The sequence below is a fragment of the Neoarius graeffei genome, chromosome 12 (genome assembly GCF_027579695.1).
Source record: "Neoarius graeffei isolate fNeoGra1 chromosome 12, fNeoGra1.pri, whole genome shotgun sequence".
NCBI classification, from domain to species: domain Eukaryota; kingdom Metazoa; phylum Chordata; class Actinopteri; order Siluriformes; family Ariidae; genus Neoarius; species Neoarius graeffei.
In genome coordinates, this window is record NC_083580.1 from 63,432,668 (window position 1) to 63,446,726 (window position 14,059).

The 14,059-nt window shown below is 42.6% G+C and overlaps 1 protein-coding gene across 3 annotated transcripts in view; it reads right to left on the bottom strand.

Annotated features, from left to right (window-relative positions):
• The window catches only part of cnksr2b (connector enhancer of kinase suppressor of Ras 2b), a 126,565-nt gene that overhangs the window by 44,150 nt on the left and 68,356 nt on the right, over positions 1-14,059 (bottom strand). For all 3 annotated transcript variants that reach the window (XM_060936187.1, XM_060936186.1, XM_060936185.1), the window contains exons 6-7: positions 11,334-11,453; positions 10,268-10,327 (exon numbers count right to left, since the gene is read on the bottom strand). In XM_060936187.1, coding sequence (XP_060792170.1) covers positions 10,268-10,327; positions 11,334-11,453 — 180 coding nt within the window. The remainder of the gene's footprint in view (positions 1-10,267; positions 10,328-11,333; positions 11,454-14,059) is intronic.

The following is a 14,059-nucleotide window of genomic DNA, read 5'->3' on the forward strand; positions in this document are numbered from 1 at the left end:
TTCATGCCCTGACCCCATCTCCTGGCAGAGGACCCCAAACAAGTGAGAGTTTAGCGGCCGTGATTTGATTAGATTTGTCATTTTCACGGATTGGTTCAACATGGAGTCAAAGAGAACCGGCATTTTTCTAGCAGCTAATGCTTCACGATGGACCATACAATGTGTCCATTTCACAAGTGGAGCTACTTGCTGAACACGAGCAACTAGGCCACGCTCGCGGCCGGTCATTGCCCGTGCACCGCCCGTGCACCATCCGTGCATAGGCCAACGCATCGGTCCCAAGCCAAACCATTTTCACGGATAAAAATATCAAGGACATTGAAGATGGCTTCTCCTGTAGTGTGCGACTGAAGAGGCTGGCAAAACAGGACATCCTCCTCAATCGCCTTGTCACGCAGATACCTGACATAGGCGAGGAGCTGTGCCTGCCCAGCAATATCAGTGGATTCGTCCAGCTGCAGCGCGTAGTAAGGACTCTGTTTTATGAACTCTATGAGTTGCTCTCTGAGGTCGACATGTCTGAAATCCTCCTAGCGACTGTGTCATTGGACAGTGGTACTACACTGAGTTTGGCTGCTGCACTATCTCCTATCATTATTCTGCACATGTCTTGTGCGGCTGGCAAAATGAGAGTCTTGGCAATTGTATGCGGTTTACCCAGTTTAGCTATTCTTTTGGCCACTACATACGATGCCTCCAAACATTGTTTAGACACAGTGCTGTGCACTGAAATGGCTGCCTGTTGCTGATGGAGGCCATCAAGCTTTCTTTTAAAATATTCTGCTGGTTTATCTTTAATAGCAGCATGTTTTGTTTCGAGGTGCCTTTTAAAAGGATAGTTCGGGATTTTTGACATGAATCTGTATGGCATCCCCATCAATAGTGTCGTGCAAACACACTGACTTACCCCTGACAGCATCCTGTGAGTCCAGTTCTTGTCCAGTTTTGGTCCAGACGAAAGTAGTCCGGCAAGTTTGTTGGGGTCACGAAAGTAAAACGTTTTTCGTCTCAAAACAGTATGTGTTCAAAAGAGTGATATATTTGCATCACAAAACCGTTGCCAAATAAAAAGTCAGACCTCGAAATCGCTTGGCACTATTTTCTCTCCCTTCTTATCACTGCGCGCTGCCGCCAGGTGACAGACACGGCTGGTTCATTCATTGTTTACTAGTGATGGGAATTTCGGCTCTTTTTCGGGAGCCGGCTCTTTTGGCTCTTCTTACTATAAGGAGCCGGCTCTTTCGGCTCCCAAACGGCTCCTGAGATTTTATTTTTGATTTAAAGGAATACGCCACCCCCAAATGAAATTGAGTCAGTCCCTGCAGTCCCTAGAGTTTGAAGAGTGAGCCAAAGCGTTTTGTAGCCGACCCAGCCATTGTCCTGATCTATAAACGCCCAGGTTAGCTTAGCTTAGTCGCTGGCGTGTCCAACTAGCATTGTCGTTGCAAAAGTGAATTAAATAACTCAAGATTTTTTATAATTATTTCTCATGACTTGTACATTCACATCGAGTACACATATCAATGCAAATTAACACGAAGGGATTTACTAGACCAATTTATATCTGGAACTATTTTCAGCCACAGCACAGGCAAAGCACCGCTGCCGGCGCAAAGACACCGCGCAGCGCCTGAAAACGGGTGCGCAGCGCCTGAAAACCTGTTTTCAGGCGCTGCGCGGTGTCTTTGCGCCTTCCTTTTCCTACCTATTCCTTTAATTGCTGCAATTAACTAGTTAATTCTGATTCTATTTCTCCTCTCAGTTATAATCTGTCCTGCTTTTGAAAAGATCCTCTCTGGGGGGACAGATGCTGCCACTATACACATCCTCCATACCATCACGTGTGTAAGCCGTGGATAGAGTATAGCCTTGGTCTCCCACCAGCTTAGTGGGTCTGCGTTTCGCTGTCACCTGGCGGCAGCGCGCAGTGATAAGAAGGGAGAGAAAATAGTGCCAAGCGATTTCGAGGTCTGACTTTTTATTTGGCAACGGTTTTGTGATGCAAATATATCACTCTTTTGAACACATACTGTTTTGAGATGAAAAACGTTTTACTTTCGTGACCCCAACAAACTTGCCGGACTACTTTCGTCTGGACCAAAACTGGACAAGAACTGGACTCGCAGGATGCTGTCAGGGGTAAGTCAGTGTGTTTGCACAACACTATTGATGGGGATGCCATACAGATTCATGTCAAAAATCCCGAACTATCCCTTTAAGTTTGCAGAGCTTCATGCTGTCGTTTGCTAGCACCTCGGCACACACAACACACTGAGGTCTCAGATCAGCCGTGACTGTAAATCCAAACTGCAGGTATGCTTCATCGTACCTTCGAAGCTTTTTTGCAGCTGGTGGTGCGTCGGTTGCCTTGTTGGTCCTCACTAGAAATCTCTCCATTTTTGTTAATTATAATTTGGATGTGTGGCTATGTTAAGAGACAAGTATCGGGGACTAATCAGACGGGACTTATGCACGTTCTTTAATGCAAGTGTTTAACAATTTTGCAGGCAATACCAATTTTATTTGAAGACTTAAGATTGTAGTTCTGAGTGAGTGTGTAATTGTCTTAGTCACGTGTGTCGTATGTGTTGCAATTGAGGTTTTTCACCCACGTGACCAAGTCATGTGATGCATCGTTAGGCTGCCATTTTGGACGTCACGGCTCGAATCGGTTTGAATGCGAGGAAGACGACAAACGAAAAACATAAAAGAAAAAGGAGCGAGATGCAGAAAACACCTTCACTATCCAGCGACGTAGGGCATTTACAGGGCGAGCAGAGGGAGAGGTATTTGCAAAAATTGAGGTTAGCAGGCTTAGAGAACGACGTTTACCTGCTTCCACCAGGATTGTTCACTGACGTACGGAAGTATACGAAGCCCTCGTCTTTACCTGACTTCGGCCCACATGATCTGTATACCTATGTCGTTAAAAACCCATCGCCATACACAGGTATTGATCTGAAAGCGTATAAGAGTTTGGATGCCTACAAATATTTTGTGTCAGGCTGGGTAACATGCCTACATCAGCGGGTCGTCCCTGGAGCCGGTGGTCGCCATCTTATTACAGCTAAGGTTTGTTCACATTTTCATTTACTTTCGGTCCTCAGGATAAACAAAATGTTATTAAATGTTATTGAAATAACTTCTTAGTCTGTTGAGACATGGCCCGTTATAAATTTGCTGTTACCAGGCAATGACCAAGAACTGTATTATTAGGGTCGGTGTCTGTGTTGTAGCACTGTACTAGCAGCTAGCTGTTAGCACTAGCTAATGTCAACAACATAGTAGCTAGTATGTTACTGTAGCAATGTTTACGTTCAGTCATTTGGATGACTGTTAAAACCTTTCAGTCTCAAGTTTTTCCTTTACTGTATTTACTAGTTTACTGTAATTATGATCCGGCAGCTATTTACACCGGATCCAGTGTAAATAGCTGCCGGAGCGCGCTCCGGCTTGCTCCCCCTCAAATTAAGCAGTGCACTCTGGGAGCAAGCCGGAGCGCGCTGCTTAATTTGAGGGGGAGCAAGCCGGAGCGCGCTCCGGAACCTCGGCCGGAGCACTCCGGGAGCAAGCCGGAGCGCGCTGCTTAATTTGAGGGGGAGCAAGCCAGAGCGCGCTCCGGCAGCTCTTTACACTGGATCCGGTGTAAATAGCTGCCGGATCATAATTACAGTAAACTAGTAAATACAGTAAAGGAAAAACTTGAGACTGAAAGGTTTTAACAGTCATCCAAATGACTGAACGTAAATATTGCTACAGTAATATACTAGCTACTATGTTGTTGACATTAGCTAGCTTGACCTTCAAAATGGCGGACACCGGGGCGTCACGTGACCCTGTGACGTCAGGTGAAAAACCTCAATATGGTGAAAAAGGCAGAGGCTTACTCTATTAGCTAAATGCACGCTTAGCAGTTAAAAAATAGCTCGGGCTGAGATTGGGATAGTTTTTAAAAAGAATTTTTGTGGTATTAGTCTTTAAAAAGACTGTTTGGGTTTGAAGTAAAGGCCTAAAGTAGATCGATTTCAACACTGATAACAGATATGGCCCTTTTCCACTACCCTTTTTCAGCTCACTTCAGCTCGCTTCAGCTCACTTCAGCCCGACACGGCTCGCGTTTCGACTATCTCAAAACAGCACGACTCAGCTCGCTTCAGCCCTGCTTAGCCCCCAAAACTCGCACGGTTTTGGAGTGGGGCTGAAGCGAGCCAAACCGAGCTGAGTGAGGCTAGGGGCGTGAGCAGACACTCCCCTGTGCACTGATTGGTGAAGAGGAGTGTCCTCACATGCCCACACACGCCCCGCGAGCACGCTGGGATCTGTCAACACCGTAAACCCGGAAGAAGAAGAATTACGAATTACGAGAATTTCTGGAGCCTTATGCGCCTCGCCTCATCTATACGCTCTTGCCAGTATCTGTTGGCGTTGTCGGTGACAACAAGCCACAGCACCAAGACCAGCAACACTAACGACTCCATGTTTATTGTTTACTATCCGGGTCGTGAGACTACCGCTTAAAAGCTCACTGATGTCACTGTTTGCGCCGCTTAACGACATCACGTGACGTCCACCCACTTTCGCTAACTCCACCCAATGTGTCCACCCACTTCCAGCCAGCACGGTTCAGCGCGGTGGTAGTCGAAATGCAACTCCAATAGCCCCGCTCAGCTCGACTCAGCACGGCACGGCTCAGCCCGACTCAGCTGCGTTTGTAGTGGAAAAGCGGCAATAGACTAGCGAGAGCTGGCACAAGCGAACTTGGCAAGAGACTAGACTAGAGTGAATGAAGCTCAACGCATGTGCAGACGCTTATATAGTAGGCTAGCCTAGCCGTTACGTGACATCGCGTCACAGGCTCAAAATACTACCCCCTCATCTCATCTCATTATCTCTAGCCACTTTATCCTGTTCTACAGGGTCACAGGCAAGCTGGAGCATATCCCAGCTGACTACGAGCGAAAGGCGGGGTACACCCTGGACAAGTCGCCAGGTCATCACAGGGCTGACACATAGACACAGACAACCATTCACACTCACATTCACACCTACGGTCAATTTAGAGTCACCAGTTAACCTAACCTGCATGTCTTTGGACTGTGGGGGAAACCGGAGCACCCGGAGGAAACCCACGCGGACACGGGGAGAACATGCAAACTCTGCACAGAAAGGCCCTCGCCAGCCACGGGGCTCAAACCCAGCCCTTCTTGCTGTGAGGCGACAGCGCTAACCACTACACCACCATGCCGCCCCTCAAATAATATATTACTCAGAAATTTTCCTAAATTATGACTTAGAGTAAAAAAGATTTAGTATTAGATAGCCACCACACATTCACATCTCTGAAGCTAAACAGAGCCTTTGAAATGATTTTCATTCACAAATACCAAATAAACATGCACACTTAAAGCGAGACGGCCTTTTGATTTCATAAAAATTGGTGAAATTGAATTCCCTCTGAAATTTGGTCATTGTGATAGATGTTTATTTCTGTAATGTCTCACAAAATATCAGGCCATTCTGTGGCTGGGAAGTTATTTCATTTGAGGGAATTCCCTAGCAAATAATGTGCATGAAATTGCTCATGTCGCGCAGTCAAGCAGACAGAGGAAGTCCGTGTGCGTGTGCACAGGTTTACCTTTGACCGTACACTGACAGTTACATAATTTTGTCACACAACGAACAGCTGATCACACCAATTTATATTTATTAGTTTGGTCCTGCATTTCCTTTCCTTCGCAACATAACGTCTTTTCTTCTCGCTTTCTGTTACTGTAGTCAGTCTTTCACGTTTCATTCGCACACTCACATCCTTCATTTTTTTCTCCTGTTTCAAATTTGTATCCCACAATGCCTTGCACGAACGGGGAAAGCCCACCACGTGATGCATGACATAGTATCTTGAATTAGGTCATGGTGAAGCAGGCAAAAACAGCGGAGAATTTAGGGCCACATGGCCCTAAATTCATTAGGCAAGACAAGGCAAGGCAAGTTTATTTATATAGCACATTTCATACACAGTGGCGGTTCAATGTGCTTTACAGAGGTAAAGGCAAAACAGTAAACAATAGAAAATAAAATTACATAAAATTATAAATTTTTCTATTTAAAAAAAAACTAATAAAATTGGAAGTCTGTGATTCAGTAGCTTTTGGTCCACTAAACAAAAATAACTGGGTGTCAGGGAAAATTCTTTTTATGACCTACACTTGAAAAATCTGAAAGGCAGTCTACCTTTAAGTGTACACTCCTTTATTTTAGGTCCATATTGTATTTTGAACAGTTTTTCAGCATGCCTTGCTGCCTTAAATACAGTGCTCAGCGTAAATGAGTACACCCCCTTTGAAAAGTAACATTTTGAACAATATTAGATGAGATTAGATTAGATAAAACTTTATTGATCCCTTTGGGAGGGTTCCCTCAGGGAAATTAAGATTCCAGCAGCATCATTACAGATAAACAGAGAAAAGAAACAGAGGAAAACTTCTAGATAAATTAAAATAAATTAAGTATTTGCATATACAAATATAAAAAGAATAAGATATGGGGAAGAGAGGAAGGGAGAGGGGGAAGGAGGGAAGAAAAAAAGGGGGGCGGCGGCAGGAGAGATATTGCACTTTATATTGCACATTGTCCGGTATTGCTTATTGTTAGGCTAAGCTACTGCTCCTTCCCGTCCTCTGTCCTCCTGTTACCCCTCCTCCCCCCCAGAGAGGAGTTGTACAGTCTGATGGCGTGAGGGACAAAGGAGTTTTTGAGTCTGTTCATCCTGCACTTGGGAAGGAGCATTCTGTCACTGAACAATGAATTTTGTCACAAACAACTGTTTGTGTTCATTGAATATCTCAATGAACACAAACAATTTCCAAAATGTTGACAAGACAAAGTTTAATATAACATCTGTTTAACTTATAACGTGAAAGTAAGGTTAATAATATAAACTTAGATTACACATTTTTCAGTTTTACTCAAATTAGGGTGGCGCAAAAATGAGTACACCCCACAACAAAAACTATTACATCTAGTACTTTGTATGGCCTCCATGATTTTTAATGATAGCACCAAGTCTTCTAGGTATGGAATGAACAAGTTGGCGACATTTTGCAACATCAATCTTTTTCCATTCTTCAACAATGACCTCTTTTAGTGACTGGATGCTGGATGGAGAGTGATGCTCAACTTGTCTCTTCAGAATTCCCCATAGGTGTTCGATTGGGTTCAGATCAGGAGACATACTTGGCCACTGAATCACTTTCACCCTGTTCTTTTTCAGAAATCCATCAGTGGCCTTAGATGTGTGTTCAGGATCATTGTCATGTTGGAAAAGTGCACGACGACCAAGGGCACGGAGTGATGGTAGCATCTTCTCTTTCAGTATAGAGCAATACATCTGTGAATTCATGATGCCATCAATGAAATGCAGCTCCCCAACACCAGCAGCACTCATGCAGCCCCACATAAGGACGCTGCCACCACCATGTTTCACTGTAGGCACCAGGCATTTTTCTTTGTATTCCTCACCTTTGCGATGCCATACAGTTTTGAAGCCATCAGTTCCAAAAACATTTATCTTGGTCTCATCACTCCAGAGTATAGAGTCCCAGTGGTTTTCATCTTTGTCAGCATGGGCCCTGGCAAACTCTAGGCGGGCTTTTTTGTGCCTGGGCTTTAGGAGAGGCTTCTTTCGTGGACGGCATCCATGCATGCCATTCCTCTGCAGTGTATGCCGTATTGTGTCACAGGAAATAGTCACCCCAGTTTGGCTTTCCACTTCTTTAGATAACTGCAGTGAACTTGCATGCCGATTTTCTTCAACCCTTCTCATCAGAAGACGCTCCTGTCGAGGTGTTAACTTCCGTGGACAACCTGGATGTCTCTGTGAGATGGTTGCAGTTCCATCTTTCTTAAATTTTTGTACCACTTTTGCTACAGTATTCTGACTGATAAGTAAAGCTTTGCTGATCTTCTTATAGCTTTCACCTTTGTGGTGTAAAGAAATTATTTTCTTTGGGGAATTCTGAAGAGACAAGTTGAGCATCACTCTCCATCCAGCATCCAGTCACTAAAAGAGGTCATTGTTGAAGAATGGAAAAAGATTGATGTTGCAAAATGTCGCCAACTTGTTCATTCCATGCCTAGAAGACTTGGTGCTGTCATTAAAAATCATGGAGGCCATACAAAATACTAGATGTAGTAGTTTTTGTTGTGGGGTGTACTCATTTTTGTGCCACCCTAATTTGAGTAAAACTGAAAAATGTGTAATCTAAGTTTATATTATTAACCTTACTTTCACGTTATAAATTAAACAGATGTTATATTAAACTTTGTCTTTTCAACATTTTGGAAATTGTTTGTGTTCATTGAGATATTGTTCAAAATGTTACTTTTCAAAGGGGGTGTACTCATTTACACTGAGCACTGTATCTGTGTTATACTTGGGTTTTAATTTCAGTTCACTGTTCCTGAAGTCTCTTTGAGATCCAAACTATTGAGAACCACTAGCACATATAAGTAAACATCTGATCTACATATTGTTTCCTCCCCCTACCCTGCATGTGATGCCATTCACAAAATTCTTTGAAATTATCTATAACAAACCCATGAACAAGGCAAACTATTTATTCCCCTGCACATACAAATTAGTACTTTTTATTTGGTATCTTAGTAAATGAGGACCTAAAGGTGTACTGTAGCTTTTAATAGTGTTTCTAGGGCTTTAATAATCAGAGAATTTTATAGGTACTTTAAATAAACAGTAATTTGCAATATTGCCTGTTTTTATTAGCAAGAGGCTTCTGTTTGCATTTTTGGGCGGCACAGTGGTATAGTAGTTAGCACTGTCACCTCACAGCAAGAAGGTCCTGGGTTTGAGCCCAGCGGCCGGCGAGGGCCTTTCTGTGTGGAGTTTGCATGTTCTCCCCGTGTCTGCGTGGGTTTCCTCCGGGTGCTCCGGTTTCCCCCACAGTCCAAAGACATGCAGGTTAGGCTAATTGGTGGGTCTAAATTGAATGTAGGTGTGAATGTGAGTATGAAGGGTTGTTTGCCTCTGTGTCAGCCCTGCAATAACCTGGCGACTTGTCTAGGGTGTACCCCGCCTCTCGCCCATAGTTAGCTGGGATAGGCTCCAGCTTGCCTGCAACCCTGTAGAACAGGATAAGCGGCTACAGATAATGGATGGATGGATGGATGTTTGCATTTTTCCCCCAAAAAATGAACTTCAACCCCAGCTGAAGCTGAGCTTCTCAACTCTCTTCAACTAAGAAACCATGTTTCTTTAATGCCGGGATCAGACTACAAGGATTCAGCCCGATTTTGACAGGATTTCAACAGATTTCCAGCATTGGGCTGAACATGAATATCAGGAATGAGGAACGGGTCTTGGGGAGTGACATAATCACAGAACAGCGATGTTGACCATGACACCCTGAAGAAAAGTCTAGCATGTCAGAATTCTTTGTATTTTCTTGCCTAATTTGACCACTCCCATGATTTGTTCCTTGATAGCCATGAGTGACAATTTCTTGACCCTCCTCCCCAAGGACATGCAAGGACATGAACAATGACTGGTCAGATTCAAACTTGTAGTGTTGCCAGCCTCCCAACTAAGGCTACTTTCACATTACAAGCCTCTTTGTTCAACTCTGATTTTTTGCTCAGATCGGATTTGCCTATCTTGATGGTTCACGTTCAGAATTACAAGTGACCTGTATCTAACTGTAATGTGAATGCATCTGTCCTCCGAAACGGCATGCATACGCAAGAGTTTTTGCAAGAGTTATCTGCATCACCACCAACAAAAAAATGTCATTTGTGAAATGACTCATGGTATTAAAACTGACTAAATGGACACATTAGTAGCGAATGCATGCATCACGTTTTGCTCTGGAGGACGGAAAGTTTGTCAGCTGTACATGATCAGTCGAGAAGGAGAAAAACAGGCAAAAAAATCAGATTTGAGTCACCTCAGCCTGGTAATGTGAACATAACCAAAGACATGGCAATAATTTATGGCACTATGATTGCCTAATCTGACATGGTGACCATTGTGAAAGACAAAAATATCATGCAGTCTGATCCCTGCATCAAAGGCAACGTACAGTATGTGACATATAGTTTGAACAGAGGGTGGGGTTGCTTGGGAAAGGGGAAGGCGTGCCATTGTTTTCAATCCTTCTAAAGCACAGCACAGGTTGGTTAATAATTCAGTTTGAAAGGCCTTACCTGTCTGGCAGGTTTGTATTTTACTGAAGTATTAAAAATGGGCTCTCACCCCCTCTGTGGTCCCTGTGATGACATGTAAGCCATCATACGTCGACTTGATGTACATGCCCTAGGGGAAGGGCACAAACACTTTAGAGCTGATGCTTGCAAGTACTTGTCACACAAAGAATAGACACATCTACACATGCACACTTTAATAGACTTTGACACACAAGCTTCAGAATGGGGAGGGGGAGAAGAAAGAAACTGTGTGTGAGAGAAGGTTTATTTTTATCTGCCTCTGCTCTGCCTCCATTCAGCATTGACAAAAAGTGCTGCAGTGTGCCATTCTGTGTCTATGTTGGTGTATATGTGCATATGTGGGTGAGAGCATTATTGCTCAAAGCTACCCTAAGCCACTACATGCAGCACACATCCAGACCCTCTGAATAAGAATGCGTATCTCTGCTTCCGAGATTTTAGGACTGTCAACATTTTAATCCAATACAATTTAGAGCTATTTTCATGTGATACAATACAGTGAAATTACATACAAATTTGTACTTGTTATAATGCACAGTATATCATTCATTCGTTTTCAGGAAAAGCTTTATTCCATTCAGGGTCATGGTAGATCCTGGTGGAAAAGTGTTATGTAACTTTGAGGAATGGTCCCAAGTAACAGACAGAGAGCACTCCTCCTTCATTGGGACTAATGGGTACTAAGGCCATACCTCTTTCACTGGTACTAACATACAGAGAGGCTACAATTCCTTCACTGAGACTGAAAGTCCCACAGGCCATGCCTCATTCACCATGACTGAGAAGCAGAGTGGCCATGCCTGCTTCACTGGGACTGACAGCTATAAATGTCACGCTTCTCGCTGTGACTGACAAGCTCAGAGGTCACGTCTCCTTAACTGTACTGGACTGACAGATACTGTAAAGCATGAACAGGGAGAAATGCACAGTAATATAATGTGCATTCGTAAAAAAAAAAAAAATCTGTATGTGTATATCAGACAAGTCCAGACTGATTTTATATTGATCCTTTACCCTGCTACTTGGTGAAACTCCTAACATGAGAGAGAAATGCAGATTAGAGAGAACAGAGTAGAGAATGTCCTGACACCCACCAGCCCCTCTGTCGATTTGATGTTGTCCAGTTGCACCACCTCAAGGTGAGCAGCCTGGGACACCATGGGGTCTGAAGAGAGCGTGATAATATGGTCACATACATCAGACAGCATCTTACACTAAAGATTGAAAAGAGACAGAAAGGGGGATTGAAGATGAGGGAAAGGCAAAGTATAAGAGACTTCATGATAATCTTAAAAGCTTCTTATAGTTGATTTGGGGGCAAAAATCGAAGATCTTGCAAAGTCTTGCCAATTTTTATCATTAAAATATAAACACATAACCTTAAATGTATAATATAAACTTAATATAACCTTGTATTCTATCCACATTCACTGGATATGAGCAATCGCACGCTCTGATTGACTGGCTACTCTACTACTAGGATATCAGGTAATATACTATGAGTAGAGAAAAACAAAATGGTGGAGCGCATCAAGTCAGATATATCACTTTGTTATCAAGTATTTAAAAGAAATAACTAAAAGAATATAGTTGTGTGTGTGCGTGTGTGTATGGTGCAGTGGCGGCTGGTAGTCTTTCAAACAGGGGAGGCTGGTCGGTTACGATATTTCCAGATTTTAAAAGAAAAAACACATCAGTTTTGCCCATACTCTTGCCTCTGATCTGGCTGATTGTTGGCAGCGTCACAAACTGTGAAATAACAGGTTCTTTTGGCCCATTAGCCTACTGTCCAATATACATGATGGTGGTGTTGGGGGGGGGGTATATTTTAACATTTTAAAATTGTGGCATGTTGTTTAAAAATTGACCTTGGGTGTGTTTTTGTTTAAAAATGTTTTCCAAATTGTAGCTGTGTTTAATTCATATCCAGAAAAACATATATTCCAATATAATATACTCAGCATAAACATTTTAAATAGATTCTATATTTTTGGTCCATCCATGACATATTACTAAAGTAGCCTATTTACTGTTGTTGATGTGGGTCACTTGCTGTTAGCCAATTCACTTTCTCGTACCAGGAGAGCTGAAAGGAACGAGTATTATTCCCTACCTTTTTCACCAAGTCAATTTGAGGCGTTGGTCTACCCTGCTCTTTAATTTTAATTTTTTCCTCGAAAGGAAGACTGGCAAATGGCTTCGCCAAAATTAAATCAGCAATGCTTGGCATCCGTGCGCAGCTTTCTTGCTAGCTGACTAGCCCCCTCAAGTTCAAGTTCAGTCACTCAAATAAACGAAATTTCTGGAACTAAGATAGCAAACTTGACAACACTATATTTACACTTTATTTACAATGAAAATATATACAAACTAAAAAAGCTGGTAGAAACCGTATGTAATGAATGAAATCGAAATGTAAGCTGATCTCATACAATACACCACAGCACTTGCGAATCCGCATGGGACTGAACTGATGTTGCCAGATACTGCTGACGTTATCCAGCCCAAAATATGTTCAAAACCCGCCAAAATGCACTTAAAACCGCCCAATCTGGCAACACTGTACCGCTGCCTGTCTATAGTTGAAACGAGCTGTCAATCAAAGAAAATATCCGGCCGCTTTCACCAATCACCAGTCTCCTCGCGGAAACTGCCATGTCCCTCCCATGTGAGGCTGGGAGTCCGTAGGCGGGCATTTTCGCAGTATTTGTCCAATAACTGTCTTGCATTTTGAGATTGAAAAGCACATAGCTCCCAAATGCCATTGAAGTCCATTGAGGCTGGGAGTCCGTGAGACTCCGTGGGTGGGCATTTTCGCAGTATTTGTCCAATAATCGTCTTGCATTTTGATATTGAAAAGCGCATAGCTCCCAAATGCCATTAAAGTCCACTGAGGCTGGGCTGCATCGCGTTGTCACGAGGGGGAGAAACTCACGCACACATTAGGCGAACTGGGGAAAGTTATAACGGAATGATTTCGCACTGTAGTTGGGTTGAGCACATATATTTCTATGATTCTGGATCTGAAATAGCAATGTTATAAGGTTGGCTATAACATAAGCCTAGCGCAATTCCTCCTACACGATGTTCGTCATTTATAGAGGAGGCTGAGCCTCCCTCGTTGTCTTAGAGCAATCGCCCGTGGTATGGTGTCTCCCCCCCATATCTCCTGTTCCACACTCCAACCCAGTCAGTGGCGGTAATACACCTTTAAGTTGGCTCACCAACCGCCAAAAAAAACCTAAAGAAGAAGAAAAAAATGGTGGAGCGTGTTGCTGAACCAACCGAGGATGAAATAAAAACTCTACTCGAAAACAAAATACCAAAAAATACAAAAAAAGCAACAAAATATGGAATGAAAGTATTTCATAGTAAGAAGGTATCTTTTTATTTTTTATTTTTCAATAATTATTATTATAGCTTTTTTTTTTTACAAATTGGTACTGTCATTTTGCTGGCTTGTTTACATTCTAAGTGGAAATGATTTTGTCGGACGTTTTATATAAAGTTTTTATTTATCGAATTTGCAAAAAATAAAAATACTCTGTTTCTCAGAATCCAGTGAATGTGGATGGAATAAAACATCGTACATGGCTTATAGCCGACTCGGTGCTATCAGCTCATGTATGACTCGATTTCGTGGAATAACTGTTAAATATAATATATAGTATATTATTATATGAACATAATAATATTCATAACAATTATATTTGTATAGCGCGTTTAACAATGGACGTTGTCACGAAGCAGCTTTACATAAATATATATACATTTATATGCACATAAAATATATACATCAGATAATAGTGATTTGGATGTA